The 26,765-nt window shown below is 39.0% G+C and overlaps 1 protein-coding gene across 1 annotated transcript; it reads left to right on the forward strand.

Annotated features, from left to right (window-relative positions):
* Nucleotides 1-79: 79 nt before the first annotated feature.
* Nucleotides 80-25,695, forward strand: CLUL1 (clusterin like 1; the record flags this gene model as incomplete). Its single annotated transcript, XM_082852526.1, has 7 exons — nucleotides 80-185; nucleotides 1,343-1,491; nucleotides 6,321-6,488; nucleotides 8,406-8,838; nucleotides 12,887-13,024; nucleotides 21,388-21,602; nucleotides 25,507-25,695. The coding sequence occupies 7 exons, from the start codon at nucleotides 80-82 to the stop codon at nucleotides 25,693-25,695; spliced, it is 1,398 nt and encodes a 465-aa protein (XP_082708652.1).
* Nucleotides 25,696-26,765: the final 1,070 nt, after the last annotated feature.

A 26,765-nucleotide genomic window follows, 5' to 3' on the forward strand; every position in this document is an offset into this window, starting at 1 on the left:
CAATTGATGCCAGTAGAAACTAACTTAACCTAAGGCATTTGATGCAGGTTTATTTTTCCTTTGCAGTCACAACGGAGACATGAAGCTGCCACTCTTGGTGTTTATTGTGTATCTGCTGTGGTTGAAAGATTGTCACTGTGCACCTACGTGGAAGGACAAAACTGCTATCCATGGAGGCCTGAAGGGTAATGTTTGGTTTTTTTATCTGCGCTGTGTCCCGTTTGCCTGTTTGCATGTCCTGCTGGTATTTACGGTGATTTACAGTTGAGAGATAACCGTATTCAAGATGCCCTCTAGTTTCACGGTGAGATGTTCTCCAGGCACTTAAGCCAAGTAGACAAGACGCCAAGCATCTGGATAAAAATAGAAAATTCCAAATGCGTCTCTGAGAATGGTCCACATATCCAGATGTTTGCCATCACAGAGATAAAACTTGCCAACGTTTTGAGTTGCATTGCTTGGTCTCATCCAGATGTTTGGTGTCCTCTGAGCACAGTTTTAATGAACAGTGAAATTCTTTTCTAGCATTTGAAAAATTTAAACAATTAAAGTAATCCATGCAGTTATTCTTGAGATAGTGAAAGAATGGGTTATAATGACATTGAATCTGGTTGGTCTGTGCTCATTAACTTGTGGCCTTTGCTTGATGAGATATGCTTTGAGTACTTAACAGGAAAATAAATTAGTTTAAACGTTTCTTTTTTGGGGATCTGTAATTAAATTTGGAGGCCAGATTAAGCTCCTCTGGTGGCCACATTGGCTATTGTGAAGAGAGAATGACAAACCATGAATTTCCTACTCGCTAAAGGCTTATTAAAAGGGTGTAAGAGATGTCCAGTAGGTTATTAAAGAATCTTGCATTATACAAGATGCTTTCTAGGTTTTATGCCTCCTGGGAAGGTAACTGAAGCTGAAAGAAAAGGAAATTGTTCACTCTGTTTAAGGTTCCCAGTTGGGCATTTAATATAAATTGTCTGTGAAGAAAATTCAATGTTTTCTTCTAATATAAACACACTTGAGTTTTAAGGGAAAGAAAAACAATTGGATAAATGAAAACAGGCCCTGAGGAAAATGATAAGAATAGGGTTAAATGAACTCTGACTTGGCTAGCAGTTCAGAAGTGAGGAACAGAAGGTATCACCCGGGTGGTAGCCATGTCCATGTGGCAGCTGACAGCCCAAATCATTGTGATCTGCTTTCAAAGTTTGATGCTGTTAAAAAAAAAAACAATTAAGCCTCTGCTGGGGGAACATGAAAAGTTGGCGAACTCATTGTGTTCTGATACATTGTAATCTGATCAGATCTCAAAAGAAAAAACTACAACTACATCGTAATCTTTTAGGTTTTTCCAAGGCTGGGGAGATAGATATAGATGAAGAGGTGAAGAAGGCTTTGACTGGCATGAAGCAAATGAAAATCCTGATGGAAAGAAGAGAGGAGGAACATAGCAACCTAATGAGAACCCTGAAGAAATGCAGAGAAGAAAAGCAGGTACAGTCATTGAAAATCACACCATAAATAGTGCATGTCTGAGTGCACTGGAGGAATTACTTATTTACCCTAATCATAGATTTTCTGGAGAGCAGCCCTTACTGGAGGAAGAGTTTGAAGAAAATTTCAAATTTCTTCAAAGAAGATATTCCTTGTAGATTAGGCCTTCGCTGGCCTCCAAACTCGGGAATTTGGGGAATTCGGCTTTGTTTGGGAAGTGCTGCTTTCTTAAAAATGCTTTATTGGTGCCTTTTGAGTTGGGATATTGTGTCAAAAGTGTCTGGGAGTTTTTGGCTACATCAGTGGCCTCCAAAGTTTTTTTCTTTCCCATCCCTATTACCATAATTATTGTTAGCATCCACTCCTGAATATATGCATTTTAATTTATTTATTAAATTAGACACATGAATTGCTACCGTTATTATCTCAAGGCACAGAATGCACTTAGGGATCATCATTAGCTTGGGTAGATGTAAGTCCATATTTCAAATCATCTAGATATTTTGAAAATATTTTAGCTTATTGCCAAATCTGATTAGATCATCATATTTTTACTGACACAAGGCCAAAGAGCTTGTAATGAAAAAGTGGCAGCCCTGTCATTTGCTTCTTATCTACTTGAGCTTAAGTTATTCATATTTTTTAATCTGCTGGGGGTTTTTTTCAAGAAACTTTTAAAGCCTCCTGTTCATTTTGTGAGGGATAGTTTAGTTAAAAGTAGTTAAAATGAGTTCTCTTAAATGGCAAGTCATTGCAATTGGCTCCAAGTGAACAGAGAGAGGCAACCAGTGTCTCTTCTGCAGGGTCCTCATGCACAGCTAGCCACACACAATGGCCTGACACAAGCACCAGTGCATGTGAAATAGTACATCAGCCTCATCAATTTTTTTAATTCAAATACCTTTACTTAATAGTTGTTGTCCAAACTATGTATCTTATCAATGGAGAATATACATTATATTCAAATGTCTATGGGCCATATTAAAAACTGTTCATATGTTACAGTATAAAGCTCAATACATTTCTAAATTATAGACATTGCATGGCTCATAGTTTAATATCATTAACCATTAACATAACACTCAGAACAGTTAAAAAAATTTTTAATTTATTTTCCAACATACCCTTATAGAGAATATCAAAACTATAAAAATAATTAGGAAAATATTTTAAATTTTAAAATTGGGAGTAAATTACTTTTAAATTTTATTTTCATGAAAACATTTTTAATTATGGTAAAATATGCATGACATAAAATTTGCCATCTTAACCACTTTTATGAGTACAGTTCAACAGTATTAAATACATTCACAGTAATTCCCCGGTGGCGCAGTGGTTAAGACTCATGCTCCCAATGCAGGGGTCCCGGGTTTTATCCCTGGCCAGGCAACTAGATCCTGCATGCATGCCGCAACTAAGACCAGCGAGCTGCAACTAAGACCCGGCTCAACCAAATAAATAAAGAAATATATATTTTTAAATGCACTCACATTATTGGACAACCAATCTCCAGAATTCATCCCATTTTGCAAAACTGAAACTCTATACCCATTAAACAACTCCCCATTTCTCCTTTCCATAGTTGATTTTTAAATTTAAAAAACACAAATACAAGTTCTAATATCTCTTCTCTAGACCTTGATCTACACCTAGACCTGTAGACCTATAAAGTTGGGGGTTACCAAGCTCCGGAGCTGCTGGAATTCACGGTGGCCACTGGGTGTCCCCTGATCCATTGGAGCAGGGCTACATCACAGGCTGGGACCCCAAAGCTGTAGTCAGCCTGTCACCAGCTGGTTGATTTTGCAACCATCCCTCTCCCTGCACCACACAGGGTCCCTGTCGAGGAAAGGAGATTGCTTGACCAGCAGCTGGAAGCCCTCCTCCCTTTTGGCAGAGATCAAAAGACCTTGAGGAAATGAAAACCAGCTCCTCATGAGGAAAATGTGGAAGCCCCTCTAGCTGTGTTCTTCCCTGGTGGGCTTGTGAGTCTGGCCACCGGGAATAACCACACTAGATATCATTCACAGGCCCTTTATAAAACACATTATCACCTGCAGTCCTTCCAACATCTGAGTAAACCATCACTTTCATTTTACAGCTAAGGAAACTGAGTTTTGAGTTGTTAATTAATGTGTTGTTGCTGTTGTTTTAAATTTTTATTGGAGTATGGTTGCTTTATCAATGTTGTAACCCTGTCATGACTGACCCAGGACAAAGTCCACTGGTGCTGTGCCTGTGGAAGACCCAGTGACTTTCTGTTTTTCTCCCTTTCCCGGGCCTCCTGGCAAGCCAAGGAGGGAGCACATGCTATGGAAAGAATGCTTGGTGTAAGTCAGGTTAGCAAGTGTTAGTTCCATTTCTGACCCTGAAGAATCCCAGGAGCTAGTAGAATTTTTATTATTTCTTAAGACGTACTTATTTTATTTTTTAAAAAATCATTGAATTATACTCTTAAGGTTTGGGTACTCATTTAAAAATTCATTTATAAAAGGAAAAACCGGGCTTCCCTGGTGGCGCAGTAGTTGAGAGTCCGCCTGCTGATGAAGGGGACACAGGTTCGTACCCCGGTCCAGGAGGATCCCACATGCCGCAGAGCGGCTAGGCCCGTGAGCCATGGCCGCTGAGCCTGCGCGTCCGGAGCCTGTGCTCCGCCGCAACGGGAGAGGCCACAGCGGTGAGAGGCCCGCGTACCGCAAAAAAAAAAAAAAAAAAAAAGGAAACACCTGTTTAACCCTGAGTTTCCCTCCCTAAAATTATTTTCAATCTAAAATAAAGGATACTTCACACAAATCACAAATTGACAAATATGGGGTGGGTGCCCCCAAGTCTCCCAGAACAAAACACATCCCATCCTCAGGTGATCCAGTGTAATCTCGATCCTCCTCATCAGCTTCTCCTTTTTTATATTTAGTGGGAGCATCTGAAACTTGCTCTTACTAAAGTGGGAAACCCTAAAGCAGCTTCAAGTGATTCCCCACGCCCCACACCCCCATCCAGGTTTGTGTGGGACTTTGAACTGCAGGAAGAGAGTTCTAAGTATGGAATCTATCGCTGGGTGGGACATTTAGGGGGAAGCAGAAGGCATGGACAAGGCATTCCTAAACCAGACACCTTCTTCCTCCATGGCAACATTTCAGTACCAAAACTTGGGCCATGTGATTTGGTCACTGGTTCTTGTTACACTCTTGGAGGTGAGTGGAAGGAAATCAGGTGATTACGGACTATGTGCCTTGCTTGCTCATCTCACTTAATACGAAAACTTAAGAGGTAGATCCTACAGTTATTCCTATTTGCTAAGAAGGAGACAGGGGCTCAGAGATGTTAAATAATTTGCCCAAGGGTCCACAGTGAGTGTAGTTTGTAATTGGAGATATTGGGATTTCGGTTTATAGTGACAATGGGCAGAATATTTAAAAGACTGATTGAGAAAATCTGGGCAGTACTGTTGCCTGTCCTGGTGAGGCAACCTTTCTTGAGAAGTTGTTGGATTCCAAAATTGTTCTGCAAAGCCCAAAGAGACAAGTTAAACCTGTCTGGATCACGAGGTGCATTTGGCGGACTGGAGCCCTGCCAGGTTTCTTATGTGGGACGTAGCAAATGACACCCAGCTTAGCCCCAGGATTCTGCCATGAGAGCAGCTGAAAAATCCGAGCCCTGCAGAGGAAATGTGGGGGGATTGTCAGTGCCCAGGTGTTTCTTTGGACTTAATATGCCAGGAAAGGGTGATTTCTTTTTCTTTTGCCGTAGGTAAAAGTGCATACTACATTGGTGTTAGAAACTGTGCTCCCTCGTGTTTTTTTTCACTTAAGGGAGTCTTCATCCGCTCTGAGGCTTTCTCCTTATGGACAGGTCCATTATATCCCCTAAATCCCCTGAACTACTTCTCAGGCCTGGAGGGAGCCGGTCTGCAGAAGCCCACACTTGCAGGGAGACGGGGGTGGGGGGGGGTCTACGTGGGCCTGGCCTGGGGGGAGCTCTGGGGGCAGGGTTGACGTTCTCAGGGACAGGTGTCGCTTCTGCTGGGCGGGACCTGGCCGAGTACAGCAGGCACCACAAGGGGGAGTGCTTGGAATGTGGATGAGAAGAACGAAGCCCCTCAGAATACAGCATCTTTGCCATTAGAATGCAACTCACTACAAGAATTGTGATATAGAGTACACAGGAATTTGATATACAAGATTTGATTTGATACACAAGAATTGTGCTTCCTTGCAGTGTTTAAGAACATACAAAAATTAAAAGCAGCATAAATGAAGGAAATAAATGTATCAACTTTGTAAGCCTTAAAAACCCATCTTCCACATCCTTCAAGGACTAGAAGTGAATACAGACAAGTAAACAGATCAGTTACAGTCGTTCAGCAGAGTAGGGGCTGTGTCTTCATTGTTGCTTCACCCACAGGCAGTGAATGTCCATCCCATAGCAAGCACTCAATAAATAGCTGTTGACTGTACGAATGAACAGGTGAATAAGAACTGCCCCGGTCTTCAATAGAGATCGAGCAGTGCTCTTAAGTTAACAGAAAGCTTCAGGGTAGATCCGTCAGACACTAAGGGCTTGAAGAAGGAATGAGGTTTAGTATTTTTTGTTTTTGTTTTAATTTTTGGCTGTCCCACAGGGTTTGTGGGATGTTAGTTCCCCGGCCAGGGATCGTGGAACCCGGGCCCTTGGCAGTGAGAGTGCCGAGTCCTAACCACTGGACCACCAGGGAATTCCCAGAGGTTTAGTTTAGAATTCGCACATTTTGTAAAGAGTGAGATCAACTAAGGTACAACACATAGAGTCATGAAATGGAAATAGGGTGTGTGTTTCTACTTTTTAATTAGGAGGCTCTGAAACTTATGAATGAAGTTCAAGAACATCTAGAAGAGGAAGAAAGGCTATGCCAGGTGTCTTTGACAGGTTCCTGGGATGAATGCAAATCTTGCCTGGAAAGTAACTGCATGAGATTTTATACAACCTGCCCAAACAGTTGGTCCTCTATGAAAAACAAGGTAAGGGAAAAATAGAGCTCAAGGTTTCTAAGTTCTTAAGGTATGTGCTTCAGCTTACTTTTTAAAATTAACTTATGTTAATATTTAGAATAGATATGGATGATCTGATGTTGGCCTTTTGCAACCTAGAATCTAGCATTCATGCTTATGTATGAATCACTTGTGGATATATAATTTTTAAGTTAGAACAGCCATCCAGTGCTTGCCCTCCCTTTCAGGACACTGTGTGTATCTCTCAGAAACACCCTGACTCTTTCTGCCTTGTATTTGTTATTTATGAACACATTCCCACTAGATTGTAAGCTTTTTGAGGGCAGGAACCATATATTATCTGCCTTCATTTAAGCATTGTAGGCATTCAATAAATGTTTGCTGAATTGCATTCTGAATAATAGTATTATAGTCTCTGATTTCAACCTGCTTTAATGTTTTCTCTGGAGGCCAAGCCTTTGAAGGCGTCCTCTGCCTCCTGAGTCTCTCCTTCAACGGGCTTGCCCTCTTGTGGCAGCACACACATGCCCGTGCACACACGTACCCACATTCACGTCCCCTTTACCCCAATCCATGCACATCCTGTAGGACTGGCATGTTTTCTTTTTTGTCCTCTTTGGCTCTTTTCTGGGCAGAGGGAATCACAGAGGGTGGTGACCTGATTAGGATGAGCTCTGACCCATAAAAGGCTCCTCTTCTCTTGGCCTGAATTTCCCTTCCCCTTCAAGAAGTGGGCTGAGTAGGCAATGCAGAGAAATTCCCCTCCGTATCAGAGCATGCAGTAATCAGAGTCTGCGCCTGGCTTGGCAAGGCCTTCCCCAATTACAGAAGGAACAACCCCTAGGATAATTCATATGCCAAGTTAATTTGCCTCCACTGTTAATTGCATCTGCTCTATTTTTATAGCCACTCTCTAACATACCAGAGTATACTGGAATGAGCACTGGCTGGAAGTCAGGAGCTTTGGAAACCATTCCTATCTGCACCTTTTGTGTGACCTTATGACAATTTCTTGGGCCTTTAAAGTTTCATTTTTGTGGCTGGGTTCAGGTAAACAGAAGCTGACAGAGGGAGAGGCAGATGATCCACCCAGATTACTTTTTGAGAAAGGCATGAGTCTTCTAAGAATCCCTGGAGAATTCTTTGAACAGCCCCTGAGCAGGGGTGGGGAGTGCTCCCACAGTGATATTTGATGGTTGCTACATTCCAAAACATACAACAGGGTCATATCACTATCATACAAGGGCAACTGTGTTCTGGCACGAACTTATGTGTCACATAGATGAAATAGAACATGGTGTGACTGCTGGAAGATCTCCCCCTGAATAGGAAATTCTATAATTAGAGCTTCATTCCTTTGACTACAGCCAAGGAGGGCTTTGATCACTGGTAATATGTAACATCTCGAAGTAACCTATTTAGCTGTATTAAGCATCTATAGTTCAGTGTGAATGTATTGATCTTTTCCCTGGACTAATTTATGAGATGAGAGAGAGGAGAGCATAAAGACATGAATAGCATGCCACTGAAGGAAAAAAAAAAAAAGAAGAAGAACTAAGGCAGAGGTGAAAGACAAGAGCCTTCTTCACAGTTTTCAGGCTGCACGGTCTAAAACCATGCATGCCAACCACCACCAGTACATCAGGACTGTGGCTTGTCAATAATATTGAGAACTTGGCCTTCTTAGGCCTTGGTAGACAAACAGAAACCAGGAGGAACTTCAGACCCTATTTCCATGGTCAAAGCCAAAGCCAGGTACATGAATGTTAATAAATTATCTTAAAGTGGATCACCTTTTCCTAGTTTGCCCAGAACTGTTCTTGATTTGGAATGACTACTTGTAAGTTGACATAAAAATTCACAATAAAAAAATAGTCCAAAAGAAAATTAATTTATTTCATTTCTGTCCCCCATCCCACCCCACAGCTTGAACATTTTTTCGGGAAGATATATCAGTTTCTGTTTCCTTTCCATGAAGATAATGAAAAAGACCTTCCCATCGGTGAGAAGTTCGTTGAGGAAGATGCACAACTGACCCAGATAGAGAACATGTTCGGCCAACTGACTGTGGATGTGGGATTTCTCTATAACAGGAGTTTTGACGTCTTCAAACAGATGCAGCAAGAATTTGACCAGGCTTTTCAATCATATTTCATGTCAGATACAGACTTCATGGAGCCTTACTTTTTTCCAGCTTTTTCCAAAGAGCCAGCAAAAAAAGCACATCCTGTGCAAAGCTGGGACATTCCCAGCTTCTTCCAGCTGTTTTGTAATTTCAGTCTCTCTATTTATCAAAGTGTCAGTGCAACAGTTACTGAGATGCTGAAGGCAATCGAGTATTTATCAAAACAAGACAAAGGCAAGTATTAAAAGATTATTTAGATATCTGTACTAAAGTTGAGTTTTATTTAACTTTGGAAATGGTAGCCATTTCTAAGTCATTGTACAATGTTTCTGAGAGTGATGGTTTATGGATGATCAAAGTCTCACAGCCTCTTAGAAAAAGCTTTGAGGTCTGCCAAACACTAGCCTTCTCCCGTCTTTGTCGAGAGCTCTGTGGGGCTGTTCTCTATTTCTAGAGCAAATTTTCAAAGCTGAGAAAGAAAATGCTGGTAAGGTGAGAACTTGAAAAAGACAGTTGCCTCCTTTATTAAAACTCAGGCAGATGCTTGGCTCTATTCTGCTTGAACACCATGGGGTTTCTTTAAAATCAGTCCAGCCTCCTCAACTTCCAGTTTGGGGAGAAAGCTTAGTGCCATGTAAAACCAGGTCATATTTAGTGCCTTCCATGACCTCCTCTGCATCGCTACTGTAATCCCTTAGATCACATCTTTTATGCACAAAACCAGAGAAAATACTCAGAGACAAACCCAAGACTGTAGAAATTTCTGTAAATGATAATAATCACCTTCTACCAATACCACTCATGCCCTCTGATATTCCATATTGGAAAAAGCAATGCTGCTTTATGTTGTTAAGGCAGAAGGAGGTAACTTCTTTGGGCTTCTGTGGAGAGCCTGGGAGGCAGCATCTCAGAAATGAGAGTTGCCGTGGGGGCCACAGGTAGAATCTGTGTTTCCTTGGACATATCTCTATGGAACATTAAGTCAAGGACAGGGATGCTCTTCTCTAACAAAAAATGAAACGGGCTCCTTCTAGAAATCCCACCAGTTGTGACAACATGGATGAACCTGGAGGACATTATGCTATGTGAAATAAGCCAGACACAGAAGGACAAATATTATATCCCACTTACATGAGGAATCTAAACTAGTCAATTCCTTCCTTGCACCACCACCACCTCAGTGATAATCTAGAGATCCAGGGTCCCCTGCAAGTGCAGAAAGTAAAAACAAAAACAAAACAGCAAACAAAAAAAGCCTTTGTTACACCTTTATACTCTTCTCTCTCCAGTGTCCCTACCCTAACCAGACAGCAAGTTCAACAGATTCTCTTCCCAGATGAGTACATGAGGACAGTTTATCAAAAATAGGCAGGCAGGGGCTGTGGGGTATTTGCGTGTAGTTTCCATCACTTTTCTGGACTGGTGGTAGGTGAGGAATAAACCTATTGCCCCTAGAAAAGCCACCTAATGAGAATAAACCTTTGCCCCTTGCGGTAGGCAGAATAATATAATAGCTTTCCAAAGATACCCAAATCCTAATCCCCAGAACCTGTGAAAATGTTGGGTTACACAGCAGGGGAAAGTAAGGTTGCAGATGGAATTGCGGTTGCTAATCAGCTGACCTTAAAATAGAGTATTTGGGGTTGTCCAGGTGGCTCCAGTGAAATCACAAGGGCTCCTAAAAGTAGAAGAAGGAGGCAGAAAAGAATCAATAGAGACAGCCTCATGAGAGGAACTTGTCCCTACTTTGCCAGCTTAGAAGATAGAGGAAGGGGAACAGGAGGCAAGGGGGTGGGGTGGCCTCCAGACTCTGGAAAGGCATGGAGATGGATTCTGCCCTAGAGCCTCCAGAAAAGAACAGCCCTGCCAACACCTTCATTTAGCCCACTGAGACCCACTTCAGACTTCTGACCTATAGCACTGTGAAATAATCTATGTTGTTCAAACCACTAAATCTGTGGAATCTGTTACAATAGCAATAGGAAAGCTGCCTCCTGTCAATTACAGTGGTTAATATCTTCTGAGTGTAAACTACTTATCTGGCAGCCTTCACAGATAGGCTTTATTTGTCATGATCATCCTAAGAGCCAAAATTAGAAAAGTAGCTAAAATTGAATAATGAACACTGTTAAAAGGAAAAAGGTGATAAAAATATGAAATATATTTTTTAATTTTATTGAGTGTTGTTTCATTTTAGTCTCCATATGAAAGAATTTCTTTCCCACTTTGTTCTTTCTAGACTTCAGTTGCTGAATCTGTTGAAACAGAATAAGATAGCTTTTGCAGTTGTCCTCACTTGGCTTACAAATCCCTAGAGAGAATAGATGAGATCCATGCAGTAAAACTGTGGTGTAGTAGCTTCACACAGTGCTGGGTGCTGGGAGCTGGGAGTTCTGGGTTTTAATCCTGCCCTGGAGAATTTTGCTGTCCTTAATTTTCCCATGGGGGAAACAGGCAAGTTGGGAGGGTAGATGATTTACTAGAAGTAACTGCCTAGAAGGGCCCTCAGGCTCTGTTCTGGCATGGCCGAAGGTAGGCGATGGGCTACTCTCATGAGTATAGCATGGGGAATTGGTTCAGATAGCCCTCAATTTGCCATCCTTGAATATACCAAGTATTCATCTAGATGCTGTGAATAAGCAATGATTATGACAGAGATGACACAGCCCCTAACTTTTAGGAGTTTAGTCCAGAGAAAGAAAAACAGGTCAGTGAACAGTTGCACTACCATATCTTAAGTGAAATGACAGAGGAAGTTATGGAAGAATGACAAGATTAAAATGACAAGACCAAATCCCCTCTCTCAAAGGACTCAGAGTCTAATAGAGAAGACAAAATTAACAGCACATAATGCAAAATTGCTCTACAGTAGAACTCACAGGGGTTCTCTGGGGTGAGAGGAGATGCCACTAAACCTATAGGGAATGGGAGAAAATGACTCCTATTCAACCAAGGGGATGGCTGCCTTACCCACCAGATGATCTAGCAAATGCCTCGTAGGTTTTTAAACAATAAACTTCACATCTTTTGTTTGTTGTTTTTGGCTGTGCCACGCGGCCTGCAGGATCCTAGTTCCCTGAGCAGGGATTGAACCCCTGCCCCCCTGCTGTAGAAGCACAGAATCTTAATCACTGGACCGCCAGGGAAGTCCCAGTAAACTTCACAATTTATCTCGAAATGTTTCATTTTTTTAACATCAAGGATTTAATATAAAAGAATATCATCAGGTTAAAAATTAATAACAAATTTTTCCTAATGTGAAACACTCAATTGGGAATTGTCAATTTGCTGTTGGACGACTTCTTTTTACATCATTTTTATATGGATGGTTAATTATTCCAGGAAAAAAAAAGTTTCTTAAAAGTTGATCTGCTTTAGATGTTTTCCTAAATCTTTGACTTACTGTTTATAACATTATATATGTGAAATGCAAAAAAGAATAGTAATAAATACCTACCACCCAGTTTAAAAAACAGACATTTCCAATATCTTTGGAACTCCAATACACATTCGAATTACAGCTTGAAAAAATTAAAATAATTACTAGAAAAAATTTTAATAGAAGCCCAAAGAGAAAAGTGGCTTACAATTCCCTATCTAGTTAACCCCAATGATATCAGAAATAATAATGATAAAAATAAGACACACTAAATTTAAAATAATTTAAATATACAAAGGAACAAAAGAAATGAAAGCTGCCTTCTCCCACCCCATCAAGTCTCTCTTCCGATAGAGTTACTATGAATAATTCCTCATGATTCCTTCCTGAAAATAAAATTATATGCATTAACCTCTGTGTGGGGAGTGGGGTTTGGGGGAAGCAAGTAGTAATAATAGTAATGATGAGTAATAATGACAGTAATGAGACTGCTGGATTAAAGGATACATGCACTTTTATTTTTTTGCGGTACGCGGGCCTCTCACTGTTGTGGCCTCTCCCGCTGCGGAGCACAAGCTCCGGACGCGCAGGCTCAACGGCCATGGCTCAAGGGCCCAGCCGCTCCGCGGTATGTGGGATCCTCCCGGACCGGGGCACGCACCTGTGTCTCCTGCCTCCGCAGGCGGACTCTCAACCACTGCGCCACCAGGGAAGCCCGATACATGCACTTTTTAATAGATGCCAAATTGTCCTAGTAACTGGTTGCACCAGTATGCACTCCTACGATTGAATACAGAACAAAGATTTTGCAAGTGCTGGTTAGAAAGAGAAATGATATTCTATCCATGCCTTTAAAGTTCAAACTCTCTAACGACACTGATGTGAAAATGCTGTTGCTTGTAGACTCCGCCCACGGCGGCCTGAGTAGGACGGCATTGCCTGTGCGGGGCCGAGGGCTGTGCGGAGAGCTTCGCCAGAACTCGTCGGAATGTTTCCAATTTCACGCAAGATGCCAAAAATGTCAGGATTACCTACGGGAAGGTAAATGATTATTACGTTCTCAGGGTTTCGATTGTATTCTGGTCAGAGGTCACAAATCTCGCTTTTACAGGCATCGTGGATTCATTTGCTTCCCTTCAAGCTCTTTTTGGCGTGCTCATTGCCGTCTGGGGGTGCTCAGGGCAGGTTTATAAACGTTTATTATTCAAAGGTAGGTCAACTTACTTTTCCCCTTTTAAAAATTCCCTCATTATTCCCGTGAAAAATTTTTATGGTTAAAGACCAAGGGAACACTCTTGTGTGCAAAAGAGAACTCAGCAAATTAGGGTAACTTCTTTCTTCTTACTGCAGAGAAAGAAAACCACCAATGAAGAAATCTTCAAAATGTGTAAGCAAATTTTTTGCCAAATAAGTTTGTTTTCAAATGGCATTAACTCTTTCCAGATGGTGGGTTAATTACTAATTAGTATTTAAATACAGATAGTAGCTTCTCCTCCCAAGCCCTGAGCAGCGCGTTTCGCCTCCTCCCAGATCTGACCAAGAGCAGCTTTCATTCCTTCCCCAGGTGAAAAATTCTCTCCACCGGCCCTTCCCCCTTTCCTCCGACCCTCATGTCCCTTCTCCTCCCCAGCTGAAGTCACTTCCCAACCGCTAGGGTCTGAACGCAAATTTTCTTGCAAAATCCAAGAAGAGCTTTTGATTCCTGTGCTTCTGCTTTTTACCTTGCCAAAGCCCTAAGGGAAGGAAATTCTAAAAAATGTGGCTAAGATTTGAAGCAAGAGATTGAATATACACTGGACCTTTTTATTAGAGCAGATGAGGGTCTTATTTCTTCAGAATTGCTCCCTGGGTGACTTTCTGCAGCTCTGTTTTATCATTTGGAAAATGAAATTAATATAGCTACTTCACACAGGTGTTTTGAGGATTAAATAAAATGTCTGAAGTACTCATGATTCTCATTATTCAAGTGTTTGTTTTTCAAGTCACAGTTACAAGGTTGCATACAGACAACAGAAGTTTTTACAAGAGAAAAATATACACTAATATACTGACCTCTTACAAAAATAGTCCCACTCAAACATGCCACCTATGTATCATTAACTTCCTTTAACTTCCAGTTAAAAGCTTTGAAGAATAATCTCTCCCTGATTGTCATAAGATAATAGAGAAGATGGGGGGTGTGTGTGTGGGAAGTGATTGGAAGAAGGTGATTGAAAGGTACAACCTTCAGTTACAAAATAAATAAGTACTAGGGCTGTAAGGTACAAGATGATGACCATAGCTAAAGCTGCTGTGTGATATATAGGAACGTTGTTAAGAGAGTAGATCCTAAGAGTTCTCATCACAAGGAGAATTTTTTTTTCTTTTTATTGTACCTGTATGAGATGATGGATGTTAACTAAACCCACAACAGTAATCAATTCAGAATATGTTGTGAATATGTAAGCCAAACCATCATGTTGTATACCTAAAACTTATACAGTGATGTATGTTAATTATTTCTCAACAAAACTGGAAAAAGAAAGACAATATATAAGAAATCAGATAATACAATATAAACACATCAAATAATCAGTATACGTCAAGTCACACAGTATACATGCAGTATAAATTGATTGCTGCAAAGGTAAAACACAGAGGAAAGGCCGTCCTAACGTGCTCCCAATTTTTTTTTTTTTTTGGCTGCTTTGGGTCTTCATTGCTGCGCGCGGGCTTTCTCTAGTTGCGGTGAGCAGGGACTACTCTTTGTTGCGGTGCGTGGGCTTCTCATTGCGGTGGCTTCTCTTGTTGCGGAGCACAGGCTCTAGGCACATGGACTTCAATAGTTATGGCTCGCAGGCTCTAGAGCGCAGGCTCAGTAGTTATGGCGCACGGGCTTAGTTGCTCTATGGCATGTGGGATCTTCCCGGCCCAGGGCTCGAACCCATGTGCCCTGCATTGGCAGGCGGATTCTTAACCACTGTGCCACCAGGAAAGCCCTCCCATACAATTTAAACTTTTATATTTTATGATAAATGTATATAGAATAAAATAATAGAAACACATGTGCCTAATACTAGATGAAGAAATAAAACATTACCAAAATAGATGAAGCCCCCACTGGTGCCCCTTCCACATCACATCCTCTTTATCCCCTTATAAGGAAATCGTTTTGGGGTTTTTTTTCCTTCCACTTTTATTGAGATATAATTGACATACAGCACTTATAAATTTAATGATTTGACATCGTGAAATGATTAACACAGTAAGTTTAGTAAACATTCATCATCTCATGTAAAAAAATTTTTAAAAGAGAAAAACATTTTTTCCTTGTGATGAGAACTCTTAGGATTTACTCTCTTAACAATTTTCATATATAACATATACCAGTGTTAATTATATTAATCATGTTGTATATTACATCCCTAGTACTAACATCTTATAACTTGAAGTTTGTAACTTTTAACCACCTTTGTCACCATCACTGACTATATTCCCCACACTGTAGGAAACTTCTGTTTTGAATTTGGTGCTTATTATTTCCTTGTATTTCTTTTTTAAAAATTTATTTTATTGAAATATAGTTGATTTACAATGTGTTAATTTCTACTGTACAGCAAAGTGATTCAGTTATACATATATATATATACATTTTTTTTCATATTCTCTTCCATTATAGTGTATCACAGGATGTTGAATATAATTCCCTGTGCTATACAGTAGGACCTTGTTGTTTTCCTTGTGTTTCTTTATACTTTTATCATGTGTTTATATATAGCACACATACACACATATACCATACATAGCAATGTTTTACATGTTTTTAGTTTTTATATTGTCAAAGTATAACTTTTAAGCTTAAAAATATGACTCATACAAGTACAAAATGAGCATGTTAAGATTGATTTAGGGCTTCCCTGGTGGCGCAGTGGTTGAGAGTCCGCCTGCCGATGCAGGGGATGCGGGTTCGTGCCCCGGTCCGGGAAGATCCTACATGCCTTGGAGTGGCTAGGCCCGTGAGCCATGGCCGCTGAGCCTGCACGTCTGGAGCCTGTGCTCCACAACGGGAGAGGCCACAGAGGTGAGAGGCCCACATACCGCAAAAAAAAAAAAAAAAAAAAAAATTCAAAAGAGTGATTGATTCCATTAATAAGGGAATGAGCAGAATGATTAAGCTGGTTTAAATGAGTACAGGAGAGACTGAAGTATTTACAGTCAAGGACAGAATGTTGAAGTAAGATTGCAAAGTTAGATATAAAACTAGTTGATGTACCGAAGGGTAATAAAACTGTAACTTTTGCAGTTATGATTTCTATCAGACCAAAATAATTTATGTCTCTACTGGACAAAAATTATCTGCAACTTTTCAATCTGTAATTTACATCTAATTTCGTGGAGTCTGGCCCAAATCAACAGTGACTAGTAAATCCAACAAAGGATCATTTCCCTAGAGAATTAAGTAATCTTTGGGTGGACCTCTTAGACAATACTTTATGTGACATTGAAAGGACACACAGCCATTCTTCTGCATTGTTTCCAAGTTTTGGATAATATTTCTTAATAGTATAAATGTTATCGCTTATGTATTCTTTTGCACCTTGGTGTTTCACTCAGTACAGTTTGGGAGATTTAGTCATGTGAATGCGTGTGTTTCTAATTTCACGAATTCATTGTTGTATGTTAGTCTGTGTAAGCACATTACAATTTATTTATCCATTCTCCTGCTGAAGCACATTTAAGTTGCTTCCAGTATTTTACAAACAACTCTTGTATGTTTTGTCAAACAATGATTTTGCCTCTTTTATCAACATTTAACTCATTCTTTGTTCTAAGACTAAGCATACAGCTGTAATTATAATCTTATATTTGAAAAATATAAGATAAATGAAATATGTTCCAAAACAGTATAAATCGTTTTTTTTCATTATTTACCATACATTTTTGGTCCAATTTTAAATGGACTCACTGTAAGTAGCTCTTTTCCCATACCAGTTACTGGTACTAGATGTATACACCTAAATTCAAAATAGTAGTTTCAAGATAAAGGAGTTTGATGTGGAATGGTCACAGTGGGGGGGGGGGGTTCATCTGTTTGGGTTATATTTTGTTTCTTAATATAGGAGGTAGGCACATGGAATTTATACCAAGGAATGTCTGTCTCCAGCCCAGTTTTTGTTACATGAGACCATATAATTATCAATTAATCTGAATCTCTTTTGAAAGTGATGTAGGCAATATTAATAATTGCTTGACAACCACAGGTATAAACTGGAAACTCTCACAGGCAGAAGGTGATACATGCACACTAGATTAAAGACAAAACAGCCACAATATTTTGCAGCTCCTCCCATCAAAAGCTGGAGTCTGTTTTTTCAACCTGAGAATCTGGGCTCGGCCATGGGTCTGTCCTTAAGCAACAAGATATTGGCAAATATGAGTGGCTTGAAATGTGCTTGTGAATTAAAGTTGTCCTCTCTTGCTACTGGAAGCCTATCCACCACTGTGTGATCAAGCCCAGGCTAGCCTTCTGGAAGATGAGAGGTCCCAGCCATGCCAGCTGAGACCCTCAAAATGTGAGGGTCTAGACCATCCAGCCCCAGCTGAGCTAGCTCAGACATAAGAATAGTCCAACCAACCCACAAAAACATGAGAAATAATAAATATTTGTTTGTTGTGCAACAAAAGCTAATGGATGCATATTGTCACATTTCATAAGAGACACCTGCTAAATGTGGGTTTTCTTTCTTCCTTTTCTTGAAACACTCATTTTCATGTCTATACGGTGACTAAAAAAATGCCTTAAGGTACTGATCATGTGAGTGTATTTTTTTAAGTAACAGCATTAAGATACAGTTCATATACCATAAAGTATACAATTCAGTGTTTTTTAGTATACTCACAAAGTTGTATAACCATCAGCACTATCTAATTCCAGAAAATTTTCACCCCAAAAAGCAACTCCATACTCATTGGCTGTCATTTCCCATTCCCCGCCCCTTTCCCCTACCCAGCCCCTGGCAACCAATAATCTGCTTTCTGTCTCTGATTTTGCCTATTCGGGGTATGTCATATAAATGAAATCATACAATTTGTGGTCTTTTGTGACTGACTTCTTTAACTTGGCATAATTTTTTCAAGGTTTATCCATACTGTAGCATCTCTCAGAACTTCATTCCTTTTTATGGCTGCTTAATATTCCATTGTATGGATATACCACATTCTGTTTATTCGTTCGTTAGTGGATGGATATTTGGTTTGTTTCTACTTTTTGGCTATTGTGAGTAATGTTGCTATGAACATTTGTGTACAAGTTTCTGTTTGGACATATGTTTTCAATTTTCTTGGGTATATACCATGAAATATATATGGGTCATACGGTAACTCTATGTTTAACACTTTGAGGAACTACTAAACTCTCTTCCAAAGTGGATGTACCATTTGCATTCTCACAGAAATGTATGAGGGTTCTAACTTCTCCACATCCTTGTCAACACTTGTTATTGCCCATCGTTTTTATCTTAGCCAACCGAGTGGATGTGAAGTGGTATCTCATTGTGATTTTGTCTTGTATTTCTCTAATCACTAATAATATCAAGCATCTTTTCATGTTTTTATTGGCCATTTGCATGTCTTCTTTGGAGAAATGTCTATTCAAATTCTTTGTCCATATTTTAATTTTGTTATTTGTCTTTTTATTGTTGAGTTGTAAGAGTTTTTTTTTTTTACATATTCTAGATACCAAACGCTCATCAGATATATTATTTGAAGATATTTTCTCCCATTCTATGTGCTGTCTTTTCACTTTCTTGATGGTGTCCTTTGAAGCATGGAAGTTTTTTATTTTGATGAAGTCTACTTTATTTCTTCTTTTCTTTTTTTCTTTTGGTGTCATATCTAAGAAACTATTGCCCAATCCAAGGTCACACAGGTTTATGCTTATGCTTTCTTCTAAGAGTTTTATATATTTAGTTCTTGCATTTAAGTCTGTGATGCATTTTGAGTTAATTTTTGTATATGGTATGAGGTAAGGATCCAGCATCTTTCTTTTGCAGTTGGATATCCTGTTGTCTCAGTTTCACTTGTTAAAAAACTCTATTCTTTCCTGTGTAGAATTGTCTTGGCACTCTTGTTGAAAATCCATGGACAGCAAAAGTAAGGGCTTATTTCTGGACTCCCAGTTCTCTTCCATTTGTCCATATATCTATCCTATGCCAATTCCATACTGTCTTGATTATTGTACTTTGTAGTAAGTTTTGAAATTGGGAAGTGTGAATGCTCCAATGTTGTTCTTTGTTTTCAAGATTGTTTTGGCCATTATGGATCCTTTGCATTTCCATGTCAATTTTGGGATCAGATTGTCAGTTTCTACAAAAAGGGCAGTTAAGATTTTGATAGGGATTGCATTAAATCTATAGGTCAATTTGTGGAGTATGGCCTTCTTGACAATATTAAGTCTTCCCATTCATGAAAATAGATGTTTTTCCATTTATTTAAGTCATCTTTAATTTTTCTCACAGCGTGTTTTAGTTTTCAATACAAGTCTTACAGTTCATTTAAAACATTTGTTCATAAGCATATGGTTCTTTTTATGCTATTGTGAGTGGAATTTTCTTAATTTCATTTTTGGTTTGTTCATTGTTAGTGTATAGAAATACAACTGATATGCGTATATTGATCTTATGTTCTGCAACCTTGCTGATTTATTACTTTTTTAAAAACAAAATTTGTTTATTTATTTATTTTTGGCTGCATTGGGTCTCCGTTGCTGCAGGCGGGCTTTCTCTAGTTGCAGTGAGCAGGGCTACTCTTCATTGAGGTGCGCAGGCTTCTCATTCTGGTGGCTTCTCTTGTTGCAGAGCACAGGCTTTAGGGCACACGGGCATCAGTAGTTGTGGCACACAGACTTAGTTGCTCCATGGCATGTTGGATCTTCCCGGACCAGGGCTCGAACTCATGTCTCCTGCACTGGCAGGCAGATTCTTAACCACTGCACCACCAGGGAAGCCCTGACTTATTACCTTTAATAGTTTTGTGTGTGTGTGTGTGTGTGTGTGTGTATGTGTATGTATTCCTTAGGATTTTTTGTATACAAGACTATGTCGTCTATGAATAGAGATAGTTTTACTTTTTCCTTTCTCATGCAATTGTGTTTTGCACAAAGTTTCACCTTTATTTTAGGGAAATCTTTTTCCATTCTCTAAAAGAGTAAATGAGTGTCCCTTGTAGAATTCTCCTTGCCTAAGATCATGAGGTAACTCACCACCTTCTTCCCCCATAATTAAAAAAAAAACAAAATTACACCACTATTCTAAAAGTTAACAACTCTAAACTTGCAAATGAAGACATTTTAAAAGAATATCTGGATCTCCTTTCAAATGTATAATGTATCTTGTTAACTGTGACTCTCTTTGTTTTCAAAATATTTTCTTGAATTACTTTTCAAATGTACACTATTGCAATTTTTTTACCTGCAAGTACAAAGGTCTCCCTTTCCTGAAGATCCCAACACAAATTTTGGACAAGTGTGAAGGCTGGAGGATCTTGCATTATATCTACATATCAAAAAGAAACAATAACTGATTTCTAAGACTTGAGATGAGGTAGTCACCTCGCTTCTGGTTGGTGGATTCTCCCCCACCCCTATCTTCCTGAAGGCATGGTTTCTTAGTAAACAGCAGAAGACATAGTCGAAAGAGCCTGTGATCTTTTTCTACAATAACAATCTTTTATGATCCCAGATGCCCTAACACATAGACACTTCTGTAGTTTGCAGATAATTAATCTTTACACAGTATCAAGATGCTCATCAACACAGCTCTATAAATTCCTTTAACCCTGTTTCAGTTCAGAAGGACTGTTGTGCAATAATAACACAGAGCTGCAGAATCTTAGTGACTTGTGAACACAAAGGTTTCTTTCTCTCTCTGTCTTGTCAGTTACAGCTTGCATGGGAGCTCTGCTGCACATCTCCTCACTCAGGATGATGGAGCCTCCACCATATGGAGCAAAACTAGTTCCACTGTCAGGGGAGGGAGGGTGATAAATCCTAAACCATTCTTAAAGGATTCCTCCAGCAGTAAGACACATCACTTTGAATATGGCCATGCTCAACTTCCAGGTGGCAGAAAAGTGCAATCTCCCATGTGTCCTGATCAGAGTATAAGTGAGCAGCCCTAATGACCTTCAGAGACACTATGGAAAGGAAAACAAGGAAAAGGAACATTTTAAATCTTCAGTGTGTGCTGGCTCTGTGAGCAGGCATTCTGCAGTGTTATTTCATTCATGACGATTGTACCTGGCTGAAAACTCACTCAAGGTCAAAAGGCTGGAAGTAGAAAGCTTAAGGGCTGGGACTTAAATCCACAACACCCAACTCCAAGTCCCACATACCTTTTTCTTTACCATGTTACTTTCTTCTTTGCTAGACTGTCCTGATGTTCCTAAACTATACACAAAAGTAGATGAGGCCCTTGAGTTGGTCAACATATCCAATCAGCAGTATGCCCAGGTTCTCCAGATGACCCAGAATCACTTGGAGGACACTACATACCTGATGGAGAAGATGAGAGAGCAGTTTGGCTGGGTGACAGAACTGGCAAACCAGACCCTAGGAACCAAGAACATCTTCAATTTCATAAAGGTAATGGAGAGACTCAAGAGCAGTTATGGAGACTAAGTGTGCATACCTTGATTTTTCTGTTAATTTACTTATTAATTACATCTGAATTTGAAAACAGGCTCTAGAAGGATATTCTACTTCCATTGTGATTGTACTCAGGCTGACTTGTGCATGGTCTTTAGAAAACAAGAAACTCTATAAAGAAAACCAATTTAAAACACAAAATACTTTCTAATCCAGAGATGGCTAATTCTACTTAGAGCTATAGTGCTGATACAAGTAACCATGAAGAAACCTGGCCAATGTCATTTTTAAGGGAGAAGACTTTCAGGTAAAGCAACTTGAGATCAAAGGCTGACTCTGAAACTTACCAGCTGAATAAGTTTGGGAAAGTTCCAGAATCTTTCTAGGCCTCAGTTTTTCCATCTGGAAAATGGGAATAATAATAGCTACCTTAAAACTAATGTCTGTAAAACAATGAGTATAAGTTCCTTATCCAAAACAAGAGCTCTGTAAATTATAGCTCTCATTAGCTTTTGACACAACAAGCTACTGACTTACCTTGAAAATTAAACACAGTTATATATTAATATTCACATATAAACATTGCTATCTTAAGTTGCACTTATACCATGTCTCCCACTTGCAATCAATAACTCCTGTTGCATAACATAAAATAGTGATTGAATTTCTTCCCTGATGCACCCCCTTCACACACCATATTACATTAATATACGATGCACCAGGCAAGTGATTTCTGATGAGGTTGGTATTGGTGGGCTCCTAAAAAGGCCCAGATACAAAAATCACCGGCAGGGCAATTGAAGGTACAATATTTTGTGTAGCATGTAATGTTAACAATCCCGCGGGATCCCTTTACCAACTCCAGCTGGTGCTGCTGCTAACTGCTCACCCCTGAAATCTTCTCCAAAGGGTTGTCCTTGGGGCCACTTATGCTCCAGAGCTCCCTGCAGGATCAGGCTGAGGCTGGAGGTCACCTGAAGGCCACCTCCCAGATTAGCATCTCCCTTTTCTCTATCTTGCTCGCCTCATCCCCCTAAAAGTTTTACTGAAAGCACCCTTAATAAATAACTGTGTCAGAATCTCAGGCTCTGCTTCTAGGCAGTCTGACCTAAGACATTCTGTATCCTAGTGATTCACTCTTTCAAGGTACAAGGTTGTGGTTTGAGAAATAAGTTTAGAGAGTCACAACCAGGACATTAAACAAACAAACAAACAAAAGCAGAATAGAACACACCAGAAGAAAAAATATTAGAGTGCATTGCATTTAATAAGTCAGATGCATATGTCATGGAACTTTCATTTCCATGATGTGTGTTTATATATGTGTATAACTTATATGTAAGATGTGGTTTATTTTCTTTTTCTATTTGAGTATAGTCGATTTACAATGTTGCATTAGTTTCAGGTGTACAACAAAGTTATTCAGTTATATATATGTCAATATATTCTTTTATATATACATTCTTTTTCAGATTCTTTGCCATTATAAGTTATTACAAGATATTGAATGTAGTTCCCTGTGCTATACAGGGTCCTTGTTGTTTATCTATTTTATATATAGTGGTATGTATCTGTTAATCCCAAACTCCTAATTTATCCCTCTGCCGCCTTTCCCCTTTGGTAACCCTAAGTTTGTTTTCTAAGAAATGTGTGTTTTTGAGTCATGATGACAAATGGGTTTATAACTGTAGACCATAGTCAAAAGGTTTTGAAAGCCACTATCAATTCCTGCTGACTCTCTATTACTTCATTAGATAGATCATTCCCTAGGAGAGTAAAATAATGTGATATATTTGATCATTCTCACAAATATAGACTTTTAGTTTAAAGAGGAAGAATTCTTGTAAGGAATGAGGGAAAGAATAAAATTTTAAGAAAAATTTTAGCAATGCTTTCAATCTTTAGAAAAGTAGAGCCAATATTTAACTGTTTTTATCGTCGTCAGGATTTCCATTCTATGCTTCAATTTGCTTCCATTCTAGTGGCTCTGAGTAACATTAATTGATTTAACTAAAATTTTTGATACTGATAACAAAGACACTTCTATACAAAAAACTCCATAGAAAATAAAATTATGGTTTTCAATGGTATATTTTTCTAATAATAATCACTGCTAAAGAGCACTCAATATTTGTCTGGCAATGTTCTAAGAACTTTTCCCGTGTATTAGATCATTTAATACTCTGTGTTCCTATAAGGTGAGTATGATTGTTTTACAGATTTTTCAGATGAGGTACAGAGAAGTGAAACAACTTGTCTGAGGTCGCACAGCTAGTAAATGGTAGAACTGAGATTCAAGGCCAAACAGCTTTTCTTCAGAATCCTTGGACTTAACCACTTTGCTGAACCGCTTGTAAAACTTATTTTTCTTTAAACGGCTCTTATTTCATCATGTAATGGAAAGTGCAAATTTGTAAAACAGCACATACTGAAGAGGAATCTTTTGTAAAAAAATATACAAATTCCAGCAGGTGAAAAAAGTTATGCTTTTTAGGTTGTAGTTACATGTTAGCGTTATAATTGTTTATTCAACTAGACGTAAACGCTTTATGCAGTTTTTATGTGTGTTACATGTATCAAAAGGAAAAGGGGGAAAGTTATGTTAGCTTTATAAACTAGAATTAAGAAATCACCAGTGTTGATTTGGCTTCTTAATATTCTGCTTTAGTTTTTTTGATAGGGAAATTTATTTGAACACATTTTCAAAATAGTTCTTTTTTTATATAAATTTATTTATTTTATTTTTGGCTGCGTTGGGTCTTTGTTGCTGTGCGCAGGCTTTCTCTAGTTGCGGCGAGCAGGGACTGCTCTTTTTTACGGTGCACGGGTTTCTCATTGCAGTGGCTTCTCTTGTGGAGCACAGGCTCTAGGCACACGGGCTTCAGTAGTTGTGGCACATGAGCTCAGTAGTTGTGGCTCGCAGGCTCCAGAGCACAGGCTCAGTAGTTGTGGCGCACGGGCTTAGTTTCTCCGCGGCACGTGGGATCTTCCCGGACCAGGGCTCAAACCCATGTCCCCTGCATTGGCAGGCGGATTCTTCTCCTATTTTTATTTTATTTTATTTTATTAATGTTTTGGCCACACCGTGGGGCATGCAGGATCTTAGTTCCCCAACCAGGGATTGAACCTGCGCCGCCTGCAGTGGAAGTGCAGAGTCTTAACCACTCGACCGCCAGGGAAGTCTCTCTGGCAGGCAGATTCTTAACCACTGTGCCACCAGGGAAGCCCCAAAATAGTTCTCTTAAGGTTACATCAAGTTGCATGTCATTACAGTTTCGTTTAAATTATTAAGATCAAAGTATATGCCCTTGAGAACTTATTAAGAAAGTAAACGACATGCATTTCAGATGACTGGTTCTTACAAAAATCACACATACAACCATAAATTGTAAATTTCCTGTGGAAACTCAGTACAAAACTTGGTACATCACATTAACATTTGTGACAGACAGTAGCGCTCACCAAATATTCCATCCTCTCACTCACACTTTCTTGCTCCTCTTGCAGTTAAGTAGTGCCATGTGTTAAGTTCTGGCCAACGAAATGGGAACAAAAATGAAAAGAGTTATTTCTAGACTGACATAGAGAAGAGCCTGTGTGTGATTATCCATTCTCTTTCTCTGATGAGGATGTAAAGAAAGCCATGCGTTATTACATGTGCTACAGCACATGTGAGATGATGTTCCTTTCTCAGCCAGGGTCCTGAGCATCTAGGTGGTTCAGAGCCCTTGTAATGGGCATGTAACATGAGTGAAAAATAAATTATAAGAAGCCACTGGAATGCTGGGGCTAATTTGTTACCTCAGCACAACTTAGCCTATCCTGACTAATGTGGTATTAAATTAGTGCTGAATGTGTGCTGGAATTTAGTAATCTTTTGTTGTATAATCCTTCTTCTTAGGTAGTTCCAGGAGTTCATGAAGGAAATTTTTCCAAACGAGATGTAACGATGACAGAGGTAAGCATTCTGCCTTCCCCTAATTTCACACTCACCATCCCTCATGAAGAAAGTGCTGAGAGTTCTAACTTCATTAGCTACATGCTGGCCAAAGCTGTACAGCATTTTAAGGAACATTTTAAATCTTGGTAAGCAGAGTGCTTGATTAGGAATGCTTGTCAACAGGAATAGATGATTCATAAAAGGGGAAAATGACAAAACTAGTTTTAAAATACCTTGAAAATATATTCAACCTCATTAATAATCAAAGACATGAAAACTAAGACAAGATAGCAATTTTTGCCTATTAAATTTGCAAATTAAAAAAACCCTGATAGGATGTGATGAAATGAGAATTCCCGTATGTTATTGCCGGGAACGTAAACTGTTTTTGCCTCTTTGAAAAGCTATTCAATTATACATATCAAGAGTCATAAAATTTCTTTTTGATACATTAATTCCACTTCTGGAATCAATCAGAAGGAATAAATCTAAATTTGAATAAAAGTTCCTACCCCAAGATCTATATTTGCAAAATTATTTAAAATGTTAAAAACAATCTGAACATCTAAAAATAAGAAAATGGTTAAAAGATTATGGCTAAATATGCTCAGTAAGTCTTATGAAACCATTAAAGATATTTATAAAATTTAAATCATAACATGACAACTACTGGAACAAGGGTTTATTCTCAGCCTATCTGTGAGGTAGATATTATTATTACCCTTTTCCAGAAAGGGAACTTGAGACTCAGGATCCAAGGTTAAATGAATTATTCAAGTCAGCAGGTGGTAGAGCCAAATTTTAACTCAGTTCTCTCTGACTCAAAATTGCCACATTATACTGGTTCCTGTTAGGACATTTGGTCAAAAAAAAAAAAAAAAGTACAAAACTCTATAAATGTAATGATCAAAAAAATCTAAAATCTGCATTAAAAATAAAAAGGATTGTCAGGAATTACAATGGGAAATGGATGATTTCTTTTAAAAACTTTCCATTTTCTGATATTTTTACAATTTTCTGTAGTGAATAAATAATTTTAAGATTTCAAATTAGAAGATGTTATTTTGCTAAAATAGCTAGGTAAATGTAGATTGAACCGTATCAATGTGTTCCGCATCTCTAAACCTTAGTATAAGTACTTCCATTCCATGATAATCCTACATTGAGATAAAATGTAAATCTATTAAGTCTGCAGAGAAAATAAATGAATGACATTTCAG

This window comes from Leucopleurus acutus (assembly GCF_964270905.1).
Source record: "Leucopleurus acutus genome assembly, chromosome: 13".
Taxonomy (NCBI): domain Eukaryota; kingdom Metazoa; phylum Chordata; class Mammalia; order Artiodactyla; family Delphinidae; genus Leucopleurus; species Leucopleurus acutus.